This window comes from Coturnix japonica, unplaced genomic scaffold (genome assembly GCF_054131305.1).
Source record: "Coturnix japonica strain WE unplaced genomic scaffold, WE-NBRP24 Scf050, whole genome shotgun sequence".
Classification (NCBI taxonomy): Eukaryota; Metazoa; Chordata; class Aves; order Galliformes; family Phasianidae; genus Coturnix; species Coturnix japonica.
Window position 1 is genome coordinate 703406 of NW_028188953.1, and position 25140 is coordinate 728545.

Below are 25140 nucleotides of genomic sequence, written 5' to 3' on the forward strand. Positions count from 1 at the left end.
CAGAATTCCGAGAATTATTGACTATGTATCAGAATTCCAATAAATCATTGACTATGTATTAGATGTACCTATAACTGTGTCATGATTTTACAAGTCGGTGTGCAAGTTTGGTTGGAGCTATCCCCCTTGCACCCGGCGCTGGAATAAACAGACCTGCTTTATAACCCATCTCTGGGTTATAGAGTTTGATTCCGCAAGTCACTGAAGGTTGAAGAGAGAGACTTGGGAATGGGAGATTTCCCTTTTAGTCAGGGAAGAGGTGGTCCGTGAGTGCCTAGGAAACATTAAGGTCTGTAAATCCATGGGATCTGATGGGTCGCATCCGTGGGTGCTGAGAGAGCTGGCGGAGGTCGTTGCTGAGCCGCTCTCTGTAATCTATCAGAGGTCCTGGAGAACTGGGGAGGTGCCTAAAGAGTGGAGGACGGCCAGTGTCAGTCCGGTCTTCAAAAACAGCAAGAAGGAAGAGCCAGGTAATTATAGGCAAGTCAGCCTATAGGCAAGTCTCACCTCTGTCCCAGGGAAGGTGATGGAACAGCTTGTGCTGGATGCCATCTCCAGACACCTGGCAGATAAGGAGGTTTTCAGGAGTACCCAGCATGGGTTCACCAAGGGGAGGTCGTGCTCGACCAACCTGGTGGCCTTTTATGAAGATGTCACTAGCTGGGTGGACGGGGGGAGAGCGGTAGATGTAGTCCCCTTAGAATAGAGTGCTGCGTGAGACAGAAGTCTGATAGAACATCACTTGTGTGGGTGGAGTTTTACTATCTCCATGTTCACGTCTATTATGTGCTTTGTTTTGTTTCAATTCAACTCTCCGTGTGCATGGGCGCAAGTCTGCCTTTGCTAAATCCTTTTCTTGTGGCCTTAGGCAACAATCAAGGGGATCTCGAGCTTCAGCGCTGAGCAAGAAGCACAGCACTCAGGAAGGCCATGAAGGGCTCTGCTAAGTTGATCTCCCTCCACAGGTCAACTTTATTTCTTGTTTTTTTCCCCAGCACTGGGAATGGCTGCTCTGGTGGTTCGTTCCAGGGAAGCGCAGCTGCTTGCATTGCTCTGCTGCACAGCTGCCCTAAAAATAGTTGGGAAGTGGAAAGACAACTGCCTTTCCTATGTCCTGAAATACAGCTCCTCTGGTGGAGTGTGTCCTGGCAGCTTTGTGTGCATGGATGTAGTCCTGGGGCTGTTGAGAACTGGCTGTGCAGGGGACTGGAGGCGGCACAAGACCAGAGGGCACTTCTGATTCTTGTGCAAGCAGCCTGACTGGCTTCCATTTGTTTCTTGCAGGCACGGATGAAGAGATCATCATTGACATCTTGACCAAACTAAATGCTTCCCAACGTCAGCAAGTTCCGATCACCTAAAAGGTCTACAGAGATGTGTGAAGGCGGTTGTGTCACTGGGGTGAAAAGTGAAAAAGGACCCAATCTCCGTGAGAGAAAGGTCGGCGGAGAATTTCCTTGACCAAGGTTGTTTTGTTCTTGTTCAGTTCAGAGCAGTTGTTGATGCAAGGAGGGCTAGAGCCTAAAGAGAAGTGGGGAACAGCTCAGTTCTGTCTGTCCTGGAAGGCTGCACCTTCTGCCACCTCCTTCCTCCTCTCTTGGCTTTCTAGGATTTGATTGGTGACTTGACGTTGCTGAGTGGGAATTTTGAGAGGGTGATGGTGGGGATGATGACTCCCACCGCCATGTCTGATGTGCACAAAGTGAGGAGGGCTGTGAAGGTTTGCAAATCTTCCTTTTGTAATTGCTGAAGTTCTGGCCAAGTGAGCCAAGGCGAGGGGAGAAGGGGTTGAATCTTCTTGTGGGTGCAGCTCTGTGCTCAGCGGTGAGGAGCTCCAGGCTGGCTTTTTCTCACCCGATGTGTCTCATGGCCTGCTCCTCAAACCCATCTTGTGCAGGGAGGGGATTCTGACTCTGGGTGTGCATGAATGCCATGGGCTGTTTTCTTAATGTCCCAGTAAAGTGGGTTGCTGCTCGTTTCAGAAGGAAGCCCAAAGCACATTTGAGATGCGTCACTGTGTTTGTGAGCTAGTATTCCCTTTGAAGGCCTCCAATAGCCATCTCCAGCAGCTGTTTCTGAGTGGGGAATTCTCAAGGGTTGCTTCCAGTAGATGCTGTGCTGAGCTGTGTCTTCTGTCCTTGAACCTTTGCAGGGTAACAGAGATGAGGGAATGTATGTGGATGATGCCCTTGCTCAGCAGGATGCTGTGGTGTGTAGGAACGTGCTTCCTTGCAAGAGCAATGTGTTCTTGTGCATGTGATGTGTGGTGAAGAGAAGCCAACCTGTGAAATGGGAATAAATGGGTTCTGCTCTTGTTTGCGAGTCTCTAATGAGACGTCTCGAGGCAGGCAAGTTACTTGGCAGGGGCAATGACATTTCAGCTGTGAGTTGCCATGCCTGGATGGTGCTTGTTGGAAAATATCCATGATCTGGACACGTACAGGCCAGCAGTTCTCTACCACCAATGAATTAAAGACCTTGTGTATACCCAGGCTTCTCCACGAGCCTTACTTTGCCATCCATAATGTCTATAAGTGCCTGTACGAAGCGGGGGAGAGACTAGATGAGGTACAATTTATGTCCGTCCTCTGTACATGGAACAGGCATCACCTGCTCAGAGGTAGGACCCCTCCACAGCGTCCTGGGTTTTTCTTCCCTTCCTTATTTGTGTGTGATGCTTTTATAGGAGCTTCATAGGTGTTGAGTAAGTGCAAGCTCTTCTGGGTCAGCAGGTGTCTTAGCAAGAGCCCCATTGAATCCATTCCCTTCGTTCTGTTTCATTCCCTTCTGAGACTGGAAGGGACTTCAGAAACCTAAGTACAATTTGCTGCTGCTCTAGCGTGGAAAGCAGAGATCGTGGAGTGTGCCCACCATTGGGACAGGGGGGAGAGGAGCTGAGAAATTCATCTGCCGGCTTGAAGTAGAAGGTCTTGAAAATGGTAACAGCTGTGGTAGGCCAATTAGCAGGACTGTTAGCAATGGAAATGAATTATTTTAGTGGGACGGTCCTGATATATCTGGCAGTGCTGCAGGAACGATAGAATGTTCTTGCAGCGTGTGAGGAGCTTGTTCTTGCCAAATGGCCCTTTGGATCTCTGACTACTACTAATGAAATGATGAGAGGTGCTGTGTGTCCCCTTGAGTGGCTGTTACAGGTTTCAGGGGGCAGACATGGTTTGTCTTTATGTGCACAAAGCCGGGCTGGGTGGGACTTGGAGCACCCTGGTGTAGAGGGAGTTGTCCCTGCCTACTGCAGGGGGGTTGGAACTGTGTGATCTTCCAGATCTCTTCCAACCCAAACATTGCTTTCTCTATCTTTGTTGCCATCCTTTGCTTTTTGTTCTCTTTTTGCCTCCGTGATTCATTATTTTCCCTTCAACCTTTGTTCAAGGAATGCCCCTCAGAAACCGCAAAGAGCCCCATAGGGACCTCTTATCACCCCGTATAGTCCCATAGAGCCCCAAGCAGACTCCAAAGAGGCCCACAGGGACTCCAGAGAGCCCCTCAGGGACCCCAGTGAGCTCCGTAGAGCACTATATTACCCCAAAGAGCCCCTTAGGGACCCATGAAGACCTCTTGTGACCCCATAGAGCCCCATAGATCCCCAGTGACCCAAAAGGGACCCCATACTGCCCCTTAAAAACCTTATAATGACACATAGGGTTGCCATATCACCCCATAGAGACCCTTAGGGATCCCAAAGAGACCCTTAGAGAACCCATATCAACCCAAAGAGGCACATAGGGGCCCCATATCACCACACAGAGCCACGCTAGGGACCTGATAGAGACCGATAAGGACCCCATAGAGACGCATAGGGATCCCAGAGATCCCCTGTGACCACACAGAACCCCTCAGTAATGCAAATGACTGATAAAGCATCAGCGTTTTCCAATGCGCTGATGTTAGAAAGGCTTCAGGGAGCGGCAGCTCATTCCTGTGTGTAGCAGTGAGGAAAAAGGAGTAACAAGAAGGCCTACATAAGGTTTTTAATTAATTTATTAATGACTTACTCCTAACACGAACATCTAATAGTATAACGGGCAAAAGCCCAACTGGATGAAGGGAAATGGGATCAGAAGGAGATTGGATGTTGGCTACTCTCCCCCCCAACGGCCTTCCAGACTGTGCTGTCTTATTCCACAATGAGGGGGGTTGTGTAGAGGGAATGCCGGATCCCAAAAGTGGAGGCAGGCGCCTGGGGCTTGATCAGTGTCACCTGGAAGGGCAGAAAGGAAAGGCAGATCAGCAAGGGCCCTTCTTTGCTGCCCTTGCTCCCTGCAAGGGAGATGTGGGGAAGGCCCAGGGGAGGGGGGAGAGGCGTGAAGGCTGTGCTTGTGAAGCAGAGGGGAAGAGCTGAGCAGCTGCCTTACCTGGCCTACGTTGTAGTCTGCCGGCCCGGGCTTCACTGCTTTGCCCTCTCCATGTTTTGGTCGGGCTGCCATGGTGTATGCGGGCGCCCTTTTCTTGTACACATCCACGGCCACTCTGGGGAGCGCCGCAGGACCTGGAGTCTGCAAGAGAGTCATGGCCACACGGGGCTGGGGTCACATTCAAGGCTCTCTCTTTCCCTGGAAGGCTGCATTAAGCAAAGCTGCAGCAGGGCTGGAAGCCCCTGTGGCACAAGGAGAAGAGCCTCGTTTTGGACGCTAACATGGAAGAGAGGAGCAGCAGAGCTCACCTTGGCAAGGTCCTCGTCAAAGCGACCGCGCTGGCTCCTTCCCCTGATGGAGTAGCAGGGGCTGGCCGATGTGTAGGCTGTGTTGGGCCCCATCAGCCTGGGCAGTGTGTAAGTGCCAGGACCTGCAGGAGGAGCAGCAGAGAGTGTGTGCGTGAGGGGATGGAGGAGATGGAAGCAGCAGCGAGGGGCAGCCTGCACAGCCCGCTGGTGGGAGCAGGAGGGACGTGTTGCCCCTCTGAGCAGCAGCCCGTCCCTGGAGGATGCTCAGGCTGAAGGGTCTGCCTTTGCCAGGGTCACGTACCTGGAGGGCGGTCTGTGCGGAGGGGCTCCCGCCGGAAGGCCATGGACTGCACCGGTGGGCACTTGAAGACGTGCTTGTTGGCTGCTTCGGTGCGGTAGTCACCTGGGGCGGAGGAGAAGAGGAAGAAAGCTGTGAAGGGCTGGTCTCCTTCTGCAGCCAGAAAGAGTCCTCTGAAGAGCTGCACAATTGCTGGGGGACACAGGCAGCACGCGGGGACACTGCAGCACGTGGGGACACTGCAGCAGTGGTACTCACTCGGTCCGGGGGTGACGGTGGTCTTGGTGGTGGGTCGTCCTTGGAGGTGGGCGCCTGGAACCTTGTACTTGCCATTCCTGGTGATGGCCGGCTCCACAAAGTAGCAGGGACCTGGCCCGCAGCTCCCTGCCGCAGGCCGTTTGGTCCCTCTAAAGGTGTAAGCGGGGGCACGGTTTTTGGTGGGGCTGTGGCCCACGTAACCTAGGAGGAAAAGCAGAAGAGAGCACACCCCTGTGCAGCTGCATATTTCCAGCTCCTTTAGCCCCTTGGGTCACAAGGAGCATCACCAGTAGCACTGGCCTTCCTCGGCCAGGCCTGGCTTGCAGCTGTGCCAGAGAGCCAGGAGGCTCTGCCAGAACGGGACAAGGCTGGGGAGCTGCTCTGCCCCGTCATGTCCCCAATGTGCCTCACGCCCTGGGGATGGTCGCTGTACCTGTTGTCCCCGGGATGGAGTATTTGGGCCCGGGGCTGGGGAACTGGGCCGAGATGAGGCCACGTGGGCGATGGGGTCTCCAGGTCCCCACCCAGGCTTCGTCCATGTTGACAGGCATGTGCTCCAAACCTAAAGGCAAGAGCAGAGCAGTTACTGACGGGAGTTCCTGAGCTGGAAGGGCCGGCAGCAATTTCTCCTGCTCACTGCCATTCCTGCCAGTCTCGTGCTACATGCCCCTCACACACAGCAGAGCCAAGCTGGGCTCTGCAGCCTGAAGTGTGCAGGAGCTCTCCCTCACCTCTCTGAGCCTTGGAGGACGAGCGCGATGAGACTGAGCTGGTCTGCTGCTGGGGCTGCTCTCAGGCACAGGGCACGGCGAGCGGCTGCGGGCTGCACAGCTCACAAATGATGCTCCTGGAGCCAGTGGCCGGCTGTCCTTGGGGAGGGCCCGGCGATGTCATGGCAGCGCATTGTGACAGCACACAGGCTCCGGATGATTCCATCCGTGCTGTGACATCTCCTGGCTGGCCTGCAGCCCTCCACGCCTTCTCGGCCTTGCACCCCAAGCAGGAAGAAGTCGTAGCTTTCGCTGCCGACACCTGCAGCTCCTAGTATGAGCCATGTGCCGCCCGGAGCTCTTGGGGCTTCATCAGCATCACCTGCAAGGGAGAGAATCCCAATGGGGAAATGGACTGAAAGTCCCGTCCAACCCTGGAAAAGTGTGGAAACTGTGCTTTGGAAACCCCATGGCACTGCCATGAGCAGCCAGCAGCCCTGCTGCATGCCTGGAGGGCACTGCTTGTGATCCCCAACCCCCCGGCCCCATGCTCAAGTTGTGCCTGTTGACCTCCACTGGCTGTATTTGACAGAGCTGCAGAGCACATTGCAATGGCTGCTCTGGGATCAGGTGGCCTTCTGCAGAAGGATCTCCAGCTCCCATCCTTGGCTCCATTGATGCTGATGTGCTGGATGTAGGGATGTCCCTGGTGGCCGGCTTCTGTCACAGCGGGCACTTCCCGACAGTGACCCCTCAGATCCAGGGGTAGATCACACAGCAGAGCTTAGCCAGGTCCTGCTGGCTGTTCAGATTGGTACTTTCTCTCTTGTTTTGTTTCTTACTGATGGAGTTGTGTGTGTGAATGGGAAGTGCTGTGCAGTCAGGACCGGTCAGTTATGGTCATAGAGGATGCTCAAAGGGAGAGAGGAAATAAAGAGTGAAACTGAAGCCAGCACTTAGCGTCCTGATGTCTGTGTTCTGCAGCAGAGCCTGTGACAGTCACCAGCGTCCTGCAGGGAACTGCAGCAGGAGGCTGTTGCTGGGCACTGGGCCTAGATAGGCTGCCCTGCTCCCTTCTCCTGGGCAAAACCTCTCATCAGCCGTCACCTCTGGTCAGCCATCAAAGAGGAGTGGATCATCAGCGGCCTTGAGGCCTAATTCCTACAGGCCTGTGTGGTGGCCCTGAGGGCCTACGCCTAGTAACCAAGGGGTTAAAGGAGACCTATGGAACAAGAAGCTTTTTAAGAGGCTGAGAGACCATGAATGCCAATGAGAGAGAGCACTAGACCTGGCCTGCAGGCCAGGAGAGAGGCCTCTAGTCCTCTAGCCATCTCAGCCTTCCTCTGCACCTCCATGTCTCTAAGCCCTCCCATAGGTGTCTAAGTCCATACACCTCTGCACCTTCTTTGGTGCCTGAGTGCCCCTGGGCCACCCTGTGGCTCTCTTGGCCTCTCTGTCTCAAGACCTCTAGTCCAGCTTCAAGGCCTTCAGGCTTCTTGGGCTGTAGGTGTCCAGACCTCGAGGTACAACTCCCAGCTCCTCTTGGCCTCTGCTCTTCTAGGCTTTCTCTTGCTTGGCCTCCATGCCTCCCTTTGGCCTCAAGACTACTAAGCTGCAAGGCCTCTTGGCCAGGCTCTGGGCCTCCCTCCAGGCTGTTTTACCTTAAGGCCTCTAAGCATCCTGGGCAACCTCTAAGCCTTTAGGCCTCCCCCTATGCCTCTAGGACAGCTTGCAGGCATCTGTGCCTCCAGGTGTGTTCTCCATTACAGCTCTAAGCCTTCCTTTGTGCCATAAATGCTCATGGACTTGTGGTCTCTTTTTTGGCCTCCCTCTGTGCATCAGGCCCTCAAAACCTCAGTGCTTCCAGTCCAGCCCTTTAGTACCTCGGCTCCAGGCCTACCCTTAAGCTTCAAGGACTTTAGGCTCTACAGGGCTGTTAAGGCCTCTAAGCCTCCTTTTTTGGCTGTGTCCGACAGAACCACCACTGCCCCTGATGCTCTGTCCCATAACCCCCACAGCTTTGCCCCGTAAGCTATGCACCATACGCTTCTGCTTTGCCTACAAGCTATGGCCTCTAAGGTTCCCTCTGGGGCTCTACACACCACGGCCAGCACTTGCCGCTACAGACAAGGGGACAGGGATGGGGCTGTTTCTGCCCTCCTTATCACCTGCCCCTACCTCTGCCTCTTTTTCCCCTCTGTCCTTGGCAAGTGACAAATTGCCAGGGTGGGGCCACGGGGGTGGTCTGTTCCCACAGTCTGTCAGGGGCAGGAACCCACAGGACCCAAAGAGAACTCTTCTATGACAAAAGCCTGAGAGAAGGGGCTGAGTGGAGCATCCAGTGGAGCCAAGTGCCAGGACCAGAGGTTGCCACCAAATGTCAGGAGCACTCCTGCACTGTGTAAGTGCTGCAGCACTGGCACAGAGACCCAGAGAGGCTGTGGGGTTTCCTCTGGGAGATCTCCAAACCCATCGGATGTGTTCCTGGGCACCAATTCTGCTGGCCCTGTTGCAGCAGGGCCTGGACCAGATGGGCCCAGATCTCCATTCCAACATCAACCATTCCGTGCTTCTGCAACACCACACGACACGCTGTGTTTGGCTCAACCTGGCCATTCACAAACAGGTTTCTTCCTCCTCCTGCTCAGTGCCATCTCTGTGGGATCACACTGCCTCCTACGATCCAACTCTGTTCCAATCAAGGTCAACACTAAAACAGTGCTGACCTTCATGGAGCCTGGGCTTTGGAACACAGGCACAGGAATAACCACTGCATGGGTGGAACCTTGTGTATTTCTAAAACATGCTACTAACTGCCCTGTTCAAACTGTGATGCAGAACCAAGGTTGCATTCCCAGCACAGCCAGGCAGGCCGGCACCAGCCCCAAGGCATCAAGCCACAGCCTGAGAGGCCATCACCAGCCCCGGGGCCTAAATCCATGCCTGGCAGGGACCCCGGCCTGCAAGCTTTTGGCCTGGAAGGGCTTCCCCGGCCTGCAGGCATTGGAGCTGGCAGTGCCCCCCAGAGCAGACAGCTGGCTTTTAGCCTGGCAGGGCCCCCCTAACGGCATGACCAGCTTCAGGCCTGGCAAGGGCCTTCCCGACTGCCTGGCCGGCTTTTGGCCTCACAGGCCCAGCAGGTCAGGCAGCCATTTTGTTGCCTGGCACTGAGCCCCGGGCAGGCTGCATAGGAATCCCCAGGCCGGCCTGCCGGCTTTTGGCCTTCCAGTGTTTGCACAGAAAGCAGGAAACTCAGCCCACATTTCTCTTCTGGGCATCCCACGGGCTTCCTGTCAATGCAGGGTCACTTGTGCTGGTGGTGTTGTATCTCAGGGCCCATCCAAGTCTCTGGAAGCCTCTGGATCCCATGGGGCTGTTTCTGCCCTGCCTGCTGTGCTGCATTTGGGAGGGCGAGAAGAAGGAGATGACTATGCAGCCCCTTCCCAAAGCCTTTCCTGTGCCCTGGCTTGTGTCTCTGAACAGTGGGAGAGGGCTCCTAAGCTCTGTCCCTACGCTGGATCAACTCCAGCTCTTCCTCCAGCCAGCCCATAACCCTTCCACGCCTCATTTCTCTTTCACTTGCCGGGAGTCGGGATTCCCATCTTTGGCTCCTTTGACATCATCTCCAAAGAAATCAGGACTGCAAACGGGATCGTGACTCAGCACTGGCCGATGTTTCAATTGGCCAGCAACCTCATAGCTATGCACCACCTCAAGTCCCGCAGGGAGTCCTTGCCAGGTTGAAGGGGGATTAAAGCTCTGATGCCTTTATGGATGGTGCAAACAGGGCCACCACCTCCCTTCTCAGAAGCAGACCTCCCCCTCGGAGCAGCCCGTCCAAACGTGGGGCCGTTCTGATTGATGTCACTTAGTAGCAGTTCTAGGGAAGCAGCTGTGGAACAGCAACCGTATCATCAACTCTGTCCGTGGCATTTTTCAGCCCACAGGAAGGTGGAGCCCCTGAAGTACAGCCAGGTGGCCGCAGCTGCCAACGGTTGAAATGTAAAGCCTCGCCAGGTAAGAAGCTGTTGTGAGCTTTGATGTGGGTAGCTGCCTCTATCTAGGGCTGCATGAAGGGGTGTGTGTGCTGGAGGAGAGAAGGAAGGACGCTGCAGATGTGTGCTGGCTGCAGAAATGGCACTCCGCTGTAGCAGCAGGAAGGCAAATGGCAGAAAGTACGCTTGAGGAGCAGAAGTTTGTGGTTGGCTGTGCTCAGATCTTCCTGCCAAGAGATGCTCTTCACGTCTTTCTTGTTTCCTTTCTGCCAGAAGCTGAAGCAAACAGGCTTGCAGTGAAGCGTGGCCTTGCAGGAAGGCAGGGCACTGGTGTGGAGTGTGGCCCAGCTGTGAAGAGAGCTACAGACACACAGCAGGCATCTGGGTTCTGGGTCCTGTCTTTCTAGTTAGGCTTGCTGTTTGTCCTTTCCTGGGACTGTTGTCATTGCATGTTGCTTGAGCTCTTGCAGTTGGAGGGGTTGACAGTGACCTTTCCTGTCCAGGACTGGAAATGCAAACCCACAGTTCACCCAAGAGCCTAAGATCCATTGCAGTCAACACTGGAGATGAGATGTCCTTGTATCGTGGCCCAGCTGGGGGGTTGGTCTCGATGATCTCTGGATGTCCCTTCCAACCCATCTGATTCTGTGATTCTGTGCTAGTTTGCAGCCTGAAGGTAGTGCTGGACTCGTTAAATCTTGCAGCTTCCCCTTTCTTGGTTCTAACAGGGAGTGGTGCTGAGCCAAATGGCAAGATCTACGTGAAAGCTGCTCTCCAGGCTGGAGGGCTTCCTGGAACAGGAGGTCCCAGGACAGGGGGACGACCTTCCTCCACAGTTGACAACCATTCCTTCTGCAGGACCGTGGCTGCAAGAAAGCACAAGGGAGTGGAGGAAGAGGAGCAAAAAGCAGAGCTGTGGCCTGCCAAGAAACACTCGAAGGTGGAGCGCAGTGTGGCAAAGGCCCAGAGCCCACATCAGAGCAGAGGCAGTGTGCCAGCTCCAGCAGCACATCCTGGGCCTGCCCCAGTGCCGACTGAGCGGTCCTGGGCCTCAAAGCCAAGAGGTAAGAAGATGCTGTTGTAGCTGCCATGGTGAGGCACTTCCTTTATCAAGCGCATGGTTTGCTTTGCTTTTTCCTTCTCTGGACAGAGAAGAGAAAAGAGTTGAAGGCTACCCAGTCCATGTCCTTAACCAAGACCATGCCAGAATGCCTGGCCCCCTCTTTTCCAATTAACTCCACGTCCCACTAGAAACCCCCTTCCCTGAGAGGCTTCCTGGCCTGTTTTCATGGTACCCATGTTTCCGCAGTTTTGCTGTTGACAAAATGAATTTCTCTTTCCTTGCTCTACAGCCAGATGATGATGACAACAGAAAGAGAGGAGAGAGGAAATGAAGAAGGCTTCTCTGAGAGCTGCCGCTGCCCATGCAGAGCTGAGTCCCTGGCGAGCACAGATGTGCTCTTTTTGTTCTCAGGGTCCCTGTCTGTCAGAAACGAAGGGGCTTGTAGAATGCTGAGGGAAGCGGTGTCCTCTTGATTCTTGCTTTGTTTCTTTCCAGTCCTCTACAATGAAGACGGAGAAGCTGCAATGGACAGACTGAGTGGAGGAGCGTCAGAAGGCAGCAGCTTCGTGGCAGCAGCCCAGCTTGGCACTCCAAGTCTGGTTGCAGCTCATCAATAAACAAGTGGAGTTTGTATTCACCCAGAAAGCAGAAGCCCTGAGCACCGCAGAGGCAGCACAGGGCAAACGCAGAGTGGCCCGCAGCCCCCACCCCCTTCGCCCAGGCCCCCTCCCCGGTCCCCCCCCAAACACCCACCCAACTCAGCCCCGCAGCTCCTCCCTCCCCCCAGCCAGCCTCAAGGTGGGCAGAAAGTTATCAACATCTCTTCAGTGAATGATCAGTCCCTAATTAAAACCCTCTGGTAGACATCAGAGTTTAGGGGTTTTTAGGGTTTATTAGGGGGTTTTAGGGATTTTTAGGGGTTTTTAGGGGTTTTTAGGGGTTGCCGTGGATTTCCACTCTATACACGCAGGTGTATTCCGCGTTTCCCCAGTTGTTCCGCACATCCAGTTTGAACTTTCGATACGACTGAAGGGGCTTCTCCTGCCAATGCAAAGAGGAGAGGCTTCGTTATGGGCCGGAGGGGGACCAGTGCCACATAGTGCCCCACAGATCCCACTGTTCGCCCCATAGATATGGGTGAACCTAATACACAGTCAGTGATTTCCTAGAATTCAGATTCATATTCAATAGTTGTTTAGCATGCAGACCCCCCTCTTGTTATTGCCCATCGTATCAGTGTGGGAATCAAATGTTGTTTCTGCCTTTAGAACAAGAGAAGAATCTTTTCTTTCAAGGTCTCAGTATATAAGTGAAGCAGTTTGTAGTTATTTCAAGGTCTCAGTATGCAAGTGAAGCAGTAGCAGAGGAGAGACTTTGTTATGGGCATGGGAAGAGCCACGGCACAACAAGTGCTTCCAAAGGCTTCCAAAAGGGACCCTGCAGGAGTCGGCCATGTTGCAGAGCAGAGGGTGGGCAGGAAAGCTCTTTCTTCCCATGCCTTGCAGGCAGCCCGGCCTCCCCCCTTGCACTTGCCATACCTGAACGTGGAAGGTCTGGGAGATCTCTCCGTCCACGTTGTAAACAAATGACCCCAGGAGAGTTTCCTCTTCGTCCTCATCCACTCCCTCAAAGAGAAGAGATGATGGCGGTCACACTTAGGCAGGCCGTGCCATAAAGAACACACTGAGGCCAAAGGTGGGAGCCCTTCCAACCCTCCCTGTGCTCTGGCAGGATTGGAGCACAAAGGAGGGTGAACCTGAGTCAGGGCACGTGGAGCAATTGCTCCCAGCTGCTCGGCCACAAAGAGCCCTAGAGGCTTTTGGAGACATGGAACCACCCGAGGGATTCGGTGCCCTCAGGCAGGATGCTCTGCAGCAGCCCACCACTGAAATTTGGGAGCTCCCAACAGTATGGGTCATATGGGGCTCTGTTGGGTGTCTACTGTGTGGCTCTATGGTGCTCTATGAGCTCTTGTGTGGCTCTATGGGGTCTTACAGGGCTCTATGTGGCAGTTATGGGGCTCTGTTGGGTGTCTGTAGGGCCCTTATGGGGCCCTGTTGGGTGTCTGTGGGGCACCATGAGGCTCTTTAGTTTTCTATGAGCTCTTGTGCAGCTCTATGGGGTCTTACAGAACATTATAGGGCTCTATGGGGTGTCGGTGGGGGCTCTACAGGGCTCTTTGGGGTGTCTGTGGGGGTCTATGGGGTCTTATGTTGCGGTTATGGTGTTGTGTTGGTTGTCCCTGGGGCTCTATAGGGGTTCAGTGGGCTCTTATGGGGCTCTATGGCAAAGCTTTTTCCTCGGGGCCCTCCAGAAGCAGCAGCAGGCAGAGACTTACCAAGATGGCAAAGTCTCTGGGGGCACTGCTGACCTCCCCAGAGGGAGACACTGCCTTGGACACGTGCCACACGGTGAAAGCCGTGGGCCAGATGTTCTCTGGCAGCTGGATGACAGCATGGCCCTGAGATCCTTGAAAAGCCCAGCAGCTTCCAGCAGAAACATCGGGCTGAAAGGAGAAAGACGCGTCCATCAGTGGGGAGGCAAAGAGCCGCCAGAGCTGGATGGTGGGCAAGGAGCACAGACCTTGTCTTCTATGGGGCTGCCCGTCATGGAACGCTACTCAAGGGACGGGAGGGCAATATGCAGAGGTTTGGACAACAGCTCTGGAGTCAATTGCCTTTCTCTGCTTGCACAGAGCCAGCGGGGCAGCCCTCCCCAGCATCTGTCAGCCCAGCACCCTCCCAACGCTGGTGTCAGCGATGTGGGGAAGAGTGTGGGCTGAGCAGAGCAGCTGGGCCAAAGGAAATGGATGTGCAGCCAGAATGGGGTGAGGATGGGGGGGAAGGATGGAAGGGGAAGGACTGGGGGAAGAAAGGACTGGGGGGTGGAGGGGGAGCCCTTATGGGGCTCTGTGGGGTGTCTGTGGGGGGAGGGGGGCGAAAGCAAGGGGGGGAAGCCCACAGTCAGCACTTCTCCTGCCATACCTGCAAGATGGTTTCCGGGGACTTCGCGGAGGAAAAGAGGGGAGAAAGCCGGCCTTTCCCACCATAACTCTTGGTTGTCCTCTCCGCATCAACAGTGGCACCTGAAATAAAGATGGACAGACGTGCACTGGGATGGCCCAGAGATGAGCTGAAGGAGGGAATGCTCAATCCCCAAAGCTCTTGGCAGGGCTCTGGGGTGCAGAATCCCTCCTGCTGTGTATGGGAACTGCTGAGTCCCGGCCTGAAGCGCTGATTGGAGAAAGGAGCCGGTCAGCCCTGGGAGCAGAGGGGAAGGGTTTGTAAAGCCTCAGAGATGGGGGGATTAGATGGGAAGTGAGGAGGAAATTCTGGACCCCCAGTGGACAGTGAGGCCCTGCAATGTGCTGCCCAGAGGAGCCATGGAGGCGTTGGAGACCAGGTTGGATGAAGCCCTGAGCACCTTGATGCAAAGCCCTGTCAATAGCAGGGAGTTGGGCCGGGATGGTCTTAAGGTCCCTTCAGACCTCAGCCAGCCTAAAGCTCTGTGAGATATCTGTGATGGAAAGCAGAGCTGGGCAGGTTTGGGGGAGCGCAAAGCTGAGGGTAGTGAAGAGCTGTCTACATACCCAAGGATTTCAGAGCCCAGTTGGGCATCCAGTTGCTCTTTTCCACAGCTGCCTCCATTGCGTGCCGTGTCAGCTGCAGAATTTTCTCTCTCTCGAGTCCGTGGATCCCGTTCTCTTCCAGGACATCAGAGAGTGACTCGACAATGAGCTCCTTCCTGGCCGACAGCTGAACCAGTGGGTTCCTGAAGGCAAAGCCAAAGCAAGTCTTGTTCAGCAATGTCCACCCCGCAGGTCAGAGTTCCAGTGCCATGAAGTGAAGGATCCCAGGGGGTTGTGCTCTTCCTTATCCCCCAGCCCCTTTGGTTCCTTTGCTTTGCCAAGGGCCACATAGAGCACACAGCCAGCTGAGGCCACGCTGCAGAGCCAGGTGCATGGCAAGGAAGTATCCTTACCCCATAGACAGGAGCTCTTGCCCAGGTCCTGCAGACACCACCTGGAAGAGAAAGGCATTGATGGGAGGAAGCATGAGGAGCACGGCCAGAGCTTCCAAAGCAGCTTCCCAGGGAGCCGCTGGCAGAATTTCCTGCTGCTTCCCAGCACTTTGCAGAGGACCACAGCCTGTGGGCACCATGAGGCTCTTTGGTTCTCTATGAGCTCTTGTGCAGCTCTATGGGGTCTTACAGAGCATTATGGGGCTCTACAGGGTGTCTGTAGGGGCTCTATAGGGCTCTATGGGGTGTCAGAGCATCTGCTGCTTCTCCGTTTGCTTTCCCATCCCCTCCAGACTCCCCAGTCCCACGGATGGGCCAAAGGCTCCTTCTTCCCACGCGCTGTTGCCTTCAGCTCCGTGCTGGGCACTGGGAAGATGCTGCCACACCAAAACCTGTCCTGCTGCCAAGGCAACCCCCAGCCCGGCTCCGTCTCAGCAGCGATGAGCCCATGGCCAAACTGTCCCCACGGAGGCAGAAGGGCAGAGCTTTGGCCTCTGCCGCACAGTGTAGCACTGACCTGCAGGGCGTTCTCTCTCCAAACTCCCAATATCCAGAGGAAGGCTCCAGCTGTGGGGGACATCGGTCGGGAGAGACCATTAGTTTGCCAGACTGCTCTGAGCCCTACAGCCCATTTCCCTCCTCCCAACCCAGCCATGTGGGACAGTCCCACTCCCCGGCTGTGCTGGGATGGCTTTGGGTGGGGAACACTCACCAGAAAGGACCACTAGAGGCAGGACGGGAGTCCTCCTTCCCTCCTCTTGGTTGACGCGTTGCCTAAGGGAGAGATCAGATGGTGGTTATCACGGCCCAGCGCAGGGACACACACGGTCTGCTGGGATCCTTGGAGCAGACGGCTGCCATGGCTTCCTCTGCCCAGCAGAGATGTGAGTCCAGAGAGGGCCCGTTAGCAAGAGCTGCTTAGTGCCACAGCACCCATGGGACACGTGAGAGTGAAGGGCTGTGCTGTGCTGTGCCATGGGGGGCAGCAGCCTTGCCCCAGTCGGCTCTCCCCAGAGCAGGAGCAGGGCTGTGCCCACGGAAATGGAGTTTGGGCTGCCTGGCTGGAGAAAGCCCAGCAGCACGCAGCGGTTCTGCCTTCCCCTCCCCACATTCTGGCCCTGCTGCACCCACCTGCCCAGCTGGGCTGGCATTTTGGCTCCTTCACTCGCACAGACACAGAGAATGGCTTGCTCTCCTCCCAGGACACAAGCACCTCTTCTCCACTCGCCTGCTCTGCACTCCTCACAGGACTGCAGTGCTGCACAGCTCTGCAGCGTGCCTCAGCAGGACGGCAGGTTCTGATGTCATAATGGCTGACAGCTGTGAGGGCCAAGTGACGCCTTCTATGAGCTCACAGGGTGTGCCCAGGAGGGACAGACCCTGTGGGTTTGCCCCCAGCCCAAGGCTGGAATACCCTGCGCTCGGAGCTCCTTTGGATGCCCTGGTAAAGATGTCTGTGCCATTGCACAGCTGCTCCCGTCCTGGGCACGGACAGGCCGTGTGCTTCTGGTGGGGGCTGTGAGAGTCACAGACTCATAGAATGGCCTGGGTTGAAAAGGACCACAATGATCATCCAGTTCCAACCGCCTGCTGTGTGCAGGGTCGCCAACCAGCAGCCCAGGCAGCCCAGAGCCACATCCAGCCTGGCCTTGAATGCCTGCAGGGAAGGGGCATCCACAGCTTCCTTGGGCAACCTGTTCCAGTGCGTCACCACCCTCTGGGTGAAAAACTTCCTCCTAAGATGCATCCTAAACCTCCCCCGTCTCAGTTTAAAACCATTCCCCCTTGTCCTATCACTGCTCACCCTCGTCATGGAGTTATCTGGATCAATCTATGTCCATAACAGGGGGCTAGTTGGCCTTTGGGCTCCCCAGCCCCCAATAATGGGAAGGGAAAGGGGTAGGGAGATGGGAGCTGGGCTAAGGAAACAAACAGAGCAGTGGCAACGATCTAAGGAGGAAGACTTACTTTACTAACTACGATGTTGGGATGCAAGATTACACAATATAATACAGTCTAATTGAACCTGAGGGCCTCTGGAACATGTAGTTCTTCTCTGAGCTCCACAGGATGTGATGAGGTGGGAAACCCATAGCAAAAGGTACAAATCCATGACAGCTTGGCTGGGGAGGAGTTCCCAGCTTTAGCGCTGCCTTCCATGGTGTTGCTGTGAAAGGGTGGATGTATTTGGAACCTGGAAATGCCAATTTTGGGGGTTGAAGACGAAATCTGGGACTGGGGAGAGGGTGTGGAAGGAGGATCCCTTGGGAATAGAGATGGAGAGGAATGGGCTTGGATTTCATTGCCAAAGGGGTAATGTTGGCCCAAGGGGACACACAGAATCATAGAACAAACCATCCCTGGTGGGAACAAAGCCACAAAGCGCCATCTTCACCACTGGTGGGAGGGGAGCTGTCAATGGGGACACCAAAACCATGACAAACAGCAGCAACGATCTGAGGAGAAACAAAGGGATTTACTCAACATGGTGTGGGAATGCAAGGTAGCACGCTGTAATACCATATGATGAAGATTGAAGCTCATCAATCAGATGGAATGAGAGTGTCAAAAAGGTGGAAGGGCCTCACCGTGATGCCGAGGGGAGATGCGCCGTCAGGTGGAGCAGCAGGGAGGAGAGCCGAAGGAAAAGGGATGTCAGATGAGCTACTGAGGCCCTACATGTATTATTGCCCCAAAGCAGCAATGAGAACAGCACAGCCAACAGCCTGCTGGGCAATGCAGGAGTTCTTCTACTGCAGTGCCCTGAGGATTAACTCTTTAGCTCCCAGTGCAATACATGGTGCTGTGATGTGGGATACCGATAACCAAAAATCATCAGTGACATTCCACCCCTTATTCCACATCACCACAGCATGTTTAATACACACCAACAAGAAACAATCGTTCACAAGCATTAAGCACACGCACACACAAACCTATACGTGTGCATGGAATTACTGACTGCCCTTCCCCAGCATCAAATTCCCTTCTGGTGCACATTGAACAGCCCCATTTTACTCAATCACCCAACAAGCACACCCAGCTCCCTGAGCAAAAGCAGTTCCACGCAGAGGTTTGCCCTTCCAGAAGCTGGCAAGACCCAAACTGCTTTTCCCAGCATGTTCTTTACATGCACTGCAGGGACCTTCTCTCCCTTGACAGTATGTAGGGAGCTGGCAGGACGACGGCAACTGATAGATCCTCGGGTGTTGGCCAACCAAGTGGCTTCTGCCCAATTCTTCTTCCAGTGCTTCAATGTCCCGCCACCCATTGCTTTCAACATGGTTTTTAACAACCCATTTTGGCGTTCAGTTTCACCAGAAGCTGGTGCATGGTAGTGGATGCGATAAATCCACTCCTTGCCATGATCTTTGGCCCGAGTATTTACAAGGACAGTGTGGAAATGAGCCCCATTCTATGACTCGGTTCTTTCTGGAGTGCCATGTCACACAGGACTTGTTTCTTGAGACCTAATATGGTGTTTAGAGGGTAGCATGGGGTACTGCGTATGTTTCAAGCCACCCAGCGGTCGCCTCCACCATGGTAAGCACATCAGGATCTGGACAGGCTGGATGTCTGGGCTGAAGCCAGTGGGATGAGATTCCACAAGACCAAGAGCCGGGTCCCGCACTTTGGCCACAGCAACCCCAGGCAACGCTCCAGGCGTGGGGCAGAGTGGTTGGAAGGCTGCGTAGAGGAACTGGACCTGGGGGCACTGGTGGATGCTCAGAGGAACATGAGCCAGCGGTGTGCCCAGCAGGCCAAGAAGGACAACAGCATCCTGCCTTGTATCAGAAACAGCGTTGGCAGCAGGAACGGGGCAGTGATTGTCCCCCTGTTCTCAGCTCTGGTGCTGTGTCCACTTTTGGGCCCCTCACTGCACAGAAGACATCACGGCCCTGTAGTGTGTTTAGAGGAGGTGACTGCGGTCATCTGAAGGCTTTGTTGGTATTTGGAGGGCTCCACTGATTGTCAGAGATGTTCACTGACCATCAGAAGGCTTCGTTGATCAACAGGGGGTGTCACTGGTCATCACAGGGCTTCGTTGGTCATCGGGGATTGGAGGTGTCCATGGGAGGGGATATGCAGACCTTGATCTGGGTGGTGGAGTTGGGGCACTGATGCAAGAGGCCTTGAGCAGACCCAAAGGAGAGACAAGTGGCTGCAGTAAGAGGGGCTAAAAGGAGGGTGACGTGGTCACACTGTGTCCATGCAGAGGTGGATCAAAGGGTGTAGGGTTTGGGAGGAATTGTATGGAGGAGCTGAGAGAGAGCAGAAGGAAGGTATTGGGGCTGCTTGGCAGCATGAGGAGCTCCATCCTTTAGGACTTTGGAGCAGGTGATGAGAGAGGGTGGGGAAGCCCACAGGGGTGCAGGACGTGGTGTGCATGGCATGGAGCTGGGGAAGCCTCCCAGCACTTTGAGGTGGCCACAGCCAGGCAGGAACAGATCCCAGCAGTCCCTGCTGAGCATGAGAACAAGGACACAGACACACAGCGTGTAGCTTTGCTGAGGGATTTATTGATCATCAGAGGGTGTCACTGATCATCGGGAACTTCACTGGGCACCAGAGGGCAGCACGGGCAAGAAGCAGCCTTGTCCCTGCAGGGTTTGTCCCAAGGACATTCTCAGGGAGTTTTGTCGGGGACCTGAAGGTCTGTGATTGAAGAACAGTCCTGGGATGGAAGAAAGAATTCTGATCGTTTGAATGGAACTGCTGTTTGTGGCTGTGGTCACAAAGAACTTGCTTTGTAGAGAGAGCTGACCTTGGGCGTTTATCTTGATTTGGCAAAGACTTATTTTGCAAGCAGGTGTTTCACCTGGGCTTTGTGTCGTGCACTGGACAAGCGAGTGCAGTGTGCAAGTGGAAAAAGGCCTGCAGACCCTGGGGAGAATAAAAGTAACTGTGACGTTCTCATTCTCTGAAATAGGATTAATGATATATTTTGACCCAAATTGTGGCCCTCACACACTCCAACATTGGATTTATTGCATATTTTGACATGAGTTGTGAAGTTCTCACCCTCAGAAGTTGGGTTTTGCCCCTATTATAGCCCAATATATGATGTTCTTACACTCCAAAATAGAGCTAATGACATATTCTAACAGAAATTGTGACACACTCACACCCTGAAATTGAGTTCATGATATATTCTGACCAAAATTGGCATGGCAGATATCATTTGTCCTGAAAAAAACAAATAGATTTTTCTCAAATTGCTCTGTTATAACAAACTAGAGCCAGGCAGACTGAAGAAATAGGAAAATCTATCAGTCAATCCATCAAAATGCTCTGGCAATCGATGGAACTGTTGGTGCTACAGATACAGCTCGATTTGCCGTTTTTGTTAGAGGTTGTGATAACAAATATAGTGTCAATGAAGAAATGGCTTCTTTGGTGCCATTGAAAGTCAAAACTAAATCTCCGGAGCTGTATGAAGCAATAAAAGCAACATTAAAGTGATTTTCTTTCTCCTTTCACAGCACCTGTGTCTCCAGCTTCCTTTCCCGCCCCCCCCTCAAGCCTTTCCACGATTCTGTTTCCATGATGTCAATGTGGAAACCTCAGCTGTGGTCTCCTGCTGCTCCAGATGAGTGCTGATCCGCTCCCACCACACAGTGCACACAAGCCCAGGGGGAACCTGGCCATGGCAGCAGAACAGATCTGCATCCTGGAAGGGATGTGAGGTCACAATGCCTGCCGTGCTCGATGAGGTCACAGTGCTCAGTGTGTGTACCCCAGCTGTTCCGTGCTGGCCCCAGCACTTGCTGTGGCTGCAGCGGTGGTGGTGGCAGCATGGCACGAGTGTGGGGGGCCGTGTCCCCCGCCCGCCTTGCTCTCCTCCTCCTACTGATGGCCATGTGTTCCAAGGAGACTTGTGCTGCGCCGTGGCGAGCTCCAGCAGCAGGTGGGTGGGCAAAGATGGGACCAAGTGTAACTACAGGCCAGAGGTCCAGGCTGTTGTCCCTGTGCCACACTGCCCCGGGGCTGCCTTTCTGCAAGGGTTTATTGGGAAGGGGGCCAGGCAGCACCCCAGGAGCCAGGTGTGGGCTGAAGCAGCGCTCCACCAGGGCTGGCTCCAGCTATGCCAGGCCATGGCTCTGCTGCTGGCTGAGCCCACCCTGGAGGTGTCCTATGGGAGAGCTCAGAAGAAGCGTGCTGGGAAAAGTGTGAGCATTTCTGCTCTGGCTTCCCAGTGCTCCCCACAGGCAAATCCCAGTTCCCAACAGAGACACCCAGCTGGAGCCCAGAGGAAGGAACAGGCATCGTTTCCTCTGGTGCTTTAGTGGGAGATCCAGCAAGGAGCTCCCAGTAAGAAAGCCCTGACGGGCTGTATACCCTTCCATGAGGTCCCAGAGGTGTGTTACAAGTGGCCTGGAGAGGGCCTTTGAAAAGCTGCCGAGTGCCAGGCTCCAGGTCACCCCGGTTATTCTCTAGCTTTGGCAATCACGGTCTGAGTCTCCCATTCCATTACCTGACCAGTCCCCAGTCACTAAGGGAGAAGGCGCAACATGCAATGGGAACATCTCTCATCTGTTCTTGATTTTAGATGATGATGTTGGAGTTCCTTATCCAGATGTTTTGATGGATACTGATTTTGTGCCTCAGGGGAAACCCAGAGGTAAGTTGTGTCTGTTTCCTGGAAGACAGAAAAATGAGCGCTGTAATAGTTTATTCAGGTACTTAAGAACCTCCAAAGGTCTTTCAAGTCTCTTTGTGCCTTAAAGGCTGTACACAGATCAGCTGAGAGTAGTTCTTTACTTGGAGAGTTGTCCCATTTCAGTGGGAAGGCAGCCCTTGCCACTCTTTGGAGGAGAGAACCGATGCCTTTGCTGTTTGGGCCATGTCATTCCCCGACCTGCTGCCAGTCTTTGCAGGTCACTGCAGAAAAACCAGGCCCCAGTGTGCAGTGGAAGCTCTCCTCACCTGTGTCTGGTCACACTTGTGCCTGCAGGCCCTCTTGGTGGATTACCAGAATGGAGACCTGTCCCTGAACCTGGGGTGGATGCCAGAGGTAAGTCACCAGTCTTCACCTCATGATCTTTACTCATATTTGGTTGTGGAAGTTCAGGAAGGGTTCAGCTTTTTGCTGCCTGGTGGTTTCTCGTCCATGAGAAGCTTGGGCAGTCACTGTTCCGTGGGTGCTGTGTGCACCCACTGTCCCATTGGCTTTCTCTGCATCCATCGGAGATCTTTCTAGTAAGAAAACCCCAATGTTCTTCCATGCTGTCTCTGAGGACTGTTTCACGTGGCCTGGAGAGAGTATCTGCAAAGCTGCTGAGTGCCAGCCAACTGCCCACCTGGCCCCTCTGCAAATTTCAACCCAGCTCTGCCTCCTCTGTGCCTGCGCCATGCCCAGACTTTGCCTTACTCTCATTCTTCACAGCGCTGTCAAATCCCGGGGAAGCCCACCACAACGGGGTCTATCGTTTTCTGAGGAATCCAGGTAAGCAGCGATCTGGCAGGAGTTCATAAGCAGGAGAAACATCCTGAAAACTAGGAGCGTGCAAGTTGTGCCCATGCCGGGGGGAAGGAAAAGGGGAGAAACAGGTTCAGGTGCTGCTGAGGGGCCCTGACTCTGCCCCCGAGGAGTGGGGTCTGAGTAGGGGGGGAGAGCTCAGGGCAGCACTCCCTGCACAACACGACCGTGGTTCTTGTCCACGTCACTCTTAGCAGCAACTGATTAAACAGATGCACACACTCTCCTTCTGCTCTAATGAGTTTTGTTTAGTCAGACGACGTGTCCCAAAGGGTCACGGTGTGCCGGCCTGCGGCTGTAGGTGAGTGCAAAAGAAATGTTAGAGCATGATGGAGAAGAAGGAGCAAATCTGGCAGAGCCAGAGCGTACCCAAAGCTGAGAGGCAAAATAGAGGCTCCAGAGCGCCTCGATGTGCGGTGCCTTTGGGAGTTCCCTTTGCTTCCCCTGGAAGCAGGGAAGCATTGCAGCCTGAGGATTTTCACTTGTTCCAGGAGGCCAACAAAATGGAAAAGAATTGTGTAGCAATGTCAGACCTCCTTGAGATTTCCATTAAGGCACGAGACACAGAAATGACCATGTTGTTCCTCCAGGTGTGCCTGGTGCAGGACGTGCAAACGCCGAGCAAGTTAAAGTTGGTTGGAAGTTCTACCTGATAGTTGCTGGAGCTTCCTTGGGTTCCCTATTGCTGGGGATGCTTCTGTGCTGGCTTCTTATTTACTGGTACAGGAACAGAAAGTGAGTTGTTGACCCCCATCCCCATCCTGCCCAACTCTTTACTGTAGGGCTGCTGTGGGCCAGGAGGCGTTTCTAGTTAAAGCAGCGTAAAGAGACCAGTTAATTGTTGGCTCACACGGTCTGTGATTGACGCAGTTAGATGTTGTCATTGGCTTCAGCCCATCCTTACTGCTGGGCCAGAGACAGGCTGGGAGCTGAGGGTGGCTCTTTGCCATGCGCTGTGAGAAAGCAGAGCAGGGGCTCTCCTGTGCCCTCAGCACGTTCCTCTCTTTGCAGGCGCCGCTGGGAAGCTAAAACATGGGCTAAACAAACCCAGGACAATACCATCATCTACAGGTCACTGCCAAGCTTCCTACCTGGACTGGATGTCTGACAAGCCCAGCAGCCCCCGGTCCCGACGGGCATCAACGCCGCCCCCCCGTCCCCCACCACCATCCTTCGGGGGACAGAAAGAACCCACCCGGGGTGGAGGCTTGCGGTCATCGGCCAGCACTGAAACAACGTCTGACCGGCAGATGAGCGACAGGCCCAGCAGCCCCCGGCCCCACCGGGCATCATCGCCGCCCCCCCACACCCCCACCGCCATCCTTCAGGGGGCGGGAGCGGTCCCCTCAGCTCCGGAGCATCACCCAGCACCCGGACAACTGCTGCCTTGGGGAAGCATGAGAGGCCCGGCAGCCCCCAGCCCCCAGCACCAACTCTGCCCTCTTCCTCCCCTCCAGCATCCATCAGGGGACGCAGAGTGCAGAGGTGGGGAAACAGTCCAAGAGACAGACAACCACTGCCTGGGGGAAGCATAACCAGCCCAGCAGCCCCCCACCTCCCCAGGCACCGTCACCACCCTCCCCCTCCCCTCCACCATCCTTTATTAGGTAGAAGCGCCCCCCCCCCACCGTGTCAGCTTAGGGGCATCAGACACCTGGAAAACCACTGCCAGGGGGAAACAGACCAGGCCCAGCAGCCCCCAGCCCTTCCCCAGCACCACCTCTGCCCTCCTGCTCCTCTCCACCATCCATCAGGAGGTGGGAGCACCCCCAGTGGGTTGGTTTGGGGCACCATCTGACATCCACAGAACCACTGCTGTCATCAACCAGAGTTTTCCAGGCCCCACACTACCAATAAATTGATAGTTATACTACAGTTGTCCGTGTACTGTTGTCGTGTCATTACCTGACCCACTACCAGACCCTCACACAAATGCAGCACAGCAGGCAGGGCAGAAACAGCCCCATGGGATCCAGAGGCTTCCAGAGACTTGGATGGGCCCTGAGATACAACACCACCAGCACAAGTGATCCTGCATTGACAGGAAGCCTGTGGGATGCCCAGAAGAGAAATGTGGGCTGAGTTTCCTGCTTTCTGTGCAAACACTGGAAGGCCAAAAACCGGCTGGCCGGCCTGGGGATTCCTATGCAGCCTGCCCGGGGCTCAGTGCCAGGCAACAAAATGGCTGCCTGAGCTGCTGGGCCTGTGAGGCCAAAAGCCGGCCAGGCAGTCGGGGGGGACCTTGCCAGGCCTGAAGCTGGTCATGCGGTTAGGGGGGCCCTGTTAGGCTAAAAGCCAGCTGTCTGCTCTGGGGGGCACTGCCAGCTCCAATGCCTGCAGGCCGGGGAAGCCCTTCCAGGCCAAAAGCCTGCAGGCCGGGGTCCCTGCCAGGCATGGATTTAGGCCCCGGGGCTGGTGATGGCCTCTCAGGCTGTGGCTTGATGCCTTGGGGCTGGTGCCGGCCTGCCTGGCTGTGCTGGGAATGCAACCTTGGTTCTGCATCACAGTTTGAACAGGGCACTTAGTAGCATGTTTTAGAAATACACAAGGTTCCACCCATGCAGTGGTTATTCCTGTGCCTGTGTTCCAAAGCCCAGGCTCCATGAAGGTCAGCACTGTTTTAGTGTTGACCTTG

At 54.7% G+C, this 25140-nt stretch overlaps 5 protein-coding genes across 13 annotated transcripts in view; 1 reads left to right on the forward strand and 4 right to left on the reverse strand.

Moving 5' to 3' along the window:
- The first annotated feature begins 687 nt into the window (after window positions 1-687).
- Window positions 688-24380, forward strand: LOC146752162 (uncharacterized). Of its 8 annotated transcripts, XM_085533007.1 has the most exons (5): window positions 795-1440; window positions 21576-21647; window positions 21981-22040; window positions 22413-22472; window positions 23096-24380. In XM_085533007.1, the coding sequence occupies exons 2-5, from the start codon at window positions 21611-21613 to the stop codon at window positions 23242-23244; spliced, it is 306 nt and encodes a 101-aa protein (XP_085389133.1). In that variant the 5' UTR covers window positions 795-1440; window positions 21576-21610; the 3' UTR covers window positions 23245-24380. The 8 variants fall into 8 exon arrangements, 2 of the variants coding, with proteins under 2 accessions (XP_085389133.1, XP_085389134.1); XR_014940917.1 differs by lacking the exons at window positions 795-1440; window positions 21576-21647; window positions 21981-22040; window positions 22413-22472; window positions 23096-24380 and adding exons at window positions 9625-9964; window positions 10446-10618; window positions 10801-11006; window positions 11295-11461; XM_085533008.1 differs by lacking the exon at window positions 795-1440 and having other exon boundaries at window positions 20567-21647.
- On the reverse strand, window positions 4019-4545 carry LOC146752163 (ciliary microtubule associated protein 1A-like). The gene is made up of 2 exons (XM_085533013.1): window positions 4374-4545; window positions 4019-4219 (listed from the first exon to the last, which is right to left on the reverse strand). The coding sequence occupies exons 1-2, from the start codon at window positions 4527-4529 to the stop codon at window positions 4136-4138; spliced, it is 240 nt and encodes a 79-aa protein (XP_085389139.1). The 5' UTR covers window positions 4530-4545; the 3' UTR covers window positions 4019-4135.
- Window positions 4654-6131, reverse strand: LOC146752164 (ciliary microtubule associated protein 1A-like). The gene is made up of 3 exons (XM_085532656.1): window positions 6074-6131; window positions 5649-5799; window positions 4654-5476 (listed from the first exon to the last, which is right to left on the reverse strand). The coding sequence occupies exons 1-3, from the start codon at window positions 6129-6131 to the stop codon at window positions 4975-4977; spliced, it is 711 nt and encodes a 236-aa protein (XP_085388782.1). The 3' UTR covers window positions 4654-4974.
- Window positions 5559-25140, reverse strand: part of LOC146752165 (uncharacterized) — a 187561-nt gene continuing 167979 nt past the window's right edge. The window contains exons 2-3 of the mRNA XM_085532985.1: window positions 5969-6329; window positions 5559-5799 (exon numbers count right to left, since the gene is read on the reverse strand). Coding sequence (XP_085389111.1) covers window positions 6279-6329 — 51 coding nt within the window. The 3' untranslated portion in view covers window positions 5559-5799; window positions 5969-6278. The remainder of the gene's footprint in view (window positions 5800-5968; window positions 6330-25140) is intronic.
- On the reverse strand, window positions 11883-15672 carry LOC146752166 (SUN domain-containing protein 2-like). Of its 2 annotated transcripts, XM_085532889.1 has the most exons (7): window positions 15543-15672; window positions 14987-15027; window positions 14595-14776; window positions 13990-14090; window positions 13344-13511; window positions 12544-12630; window positions 11883-12046 (listed from the first exon to the last, which is right to left on the reverse strand). In XM_085532889.1, exons 1-7 carry the CDS (start codon window positions 15603-15605, stop codon window positions 11939-11941), a joined length of 750 nt encoding a protein of 249 aa, XP_085389015.1. In that variant the 5' UTR covers window positions 15606-15672; the 3' UTR covers window positions 11883-11938. The 2 variants fall into 2 exon arrangements, with proteins under 2 accessions (XP_085389015.1, XP_085389014.1); XM_085532888.1 differs by having other exon boundaries at window positions 11928-12046; window positions 14987-15582.

Bases quoted from the DNA above. Each gene is read 5' to 3' on its own strand.
- LOC146752166 (XM_085532888.1), bottom strand. From the start codon at position 15,165: ATGGTGCCCACAGGCTGTGGTCCTCTGCAAAGTGCTGGGAAGCAGCAG. The intron at 14,777-14,986 runs GTAAGGATACTT...CTTTGCCTTCAG, and splicing joins CAAGAGCTCCTGTCTATGGG to GAACCCACTGGTTCAGCTGT. The intron at 14,091-14,594 runs GTATGTAGACAG...TCTTTATTTCAG, and splicing joins CTGGGCTCTGAAATCCTTGG to GTGCCACTGTTGATGCGGAG.
- LOC146752163 (XM_085533013.1), bottom strand. From the start codon at position 4,529: ATGACTCTCTTGCAGACTCCAGGTCCTGCGGCGCTCCCCAGAGTGGCC. The intron at 4,220-4,373 runs GTAAGGCAGCTG...CTGCCCTTCCAG, and splicing joins CAGACTACAACGTAGGCCAG to GTGACACTGATCAAGCCCCA.
- LOC146752164 (XM_085532656.1), bottom strand. From the start codon at position 6,131: ATGACATCGCCGGGCCCTCCCCAAGGACAGCCGGCCACTGGCTCCAGG. The intron at 5,800-6,073 runs GTGAGCTGTGCA...TCTTGCCTTTAG, and splicing joins TGGCTCCAGGAGCATCATTT to GTTTGGAGCACATGCCTGTC. The intron at 5,477-5,648 runs GTGAGGCACATT...GGAAATATGCAG, and splicing joins ACAGCGACCATCCCCAGGGC to CTGCACAGGGGTGTGCTCTC.
- LOC146752162 (XM_085533007.1), top strand. From the start codon at position 21,611: ATGGATACTGATTTTGTGCCTCAGGGGAAACCCAGAG. The intron at 22,041-22,412 runs GTAAGTCACCAG...CATTCTTCACAG, and splicing joins ACCTGGGGTGGATGCCAGAG to CGCTGTCAAATCCCGGGGAA. The intron at 22,473-23,095 runs GTAAGCAGCGAT...TTGTTCCTCCAG, and splicing joins TCGTTTTCTGAGGAATCCAG to GTGTGCCTGGTGCAGGACGT.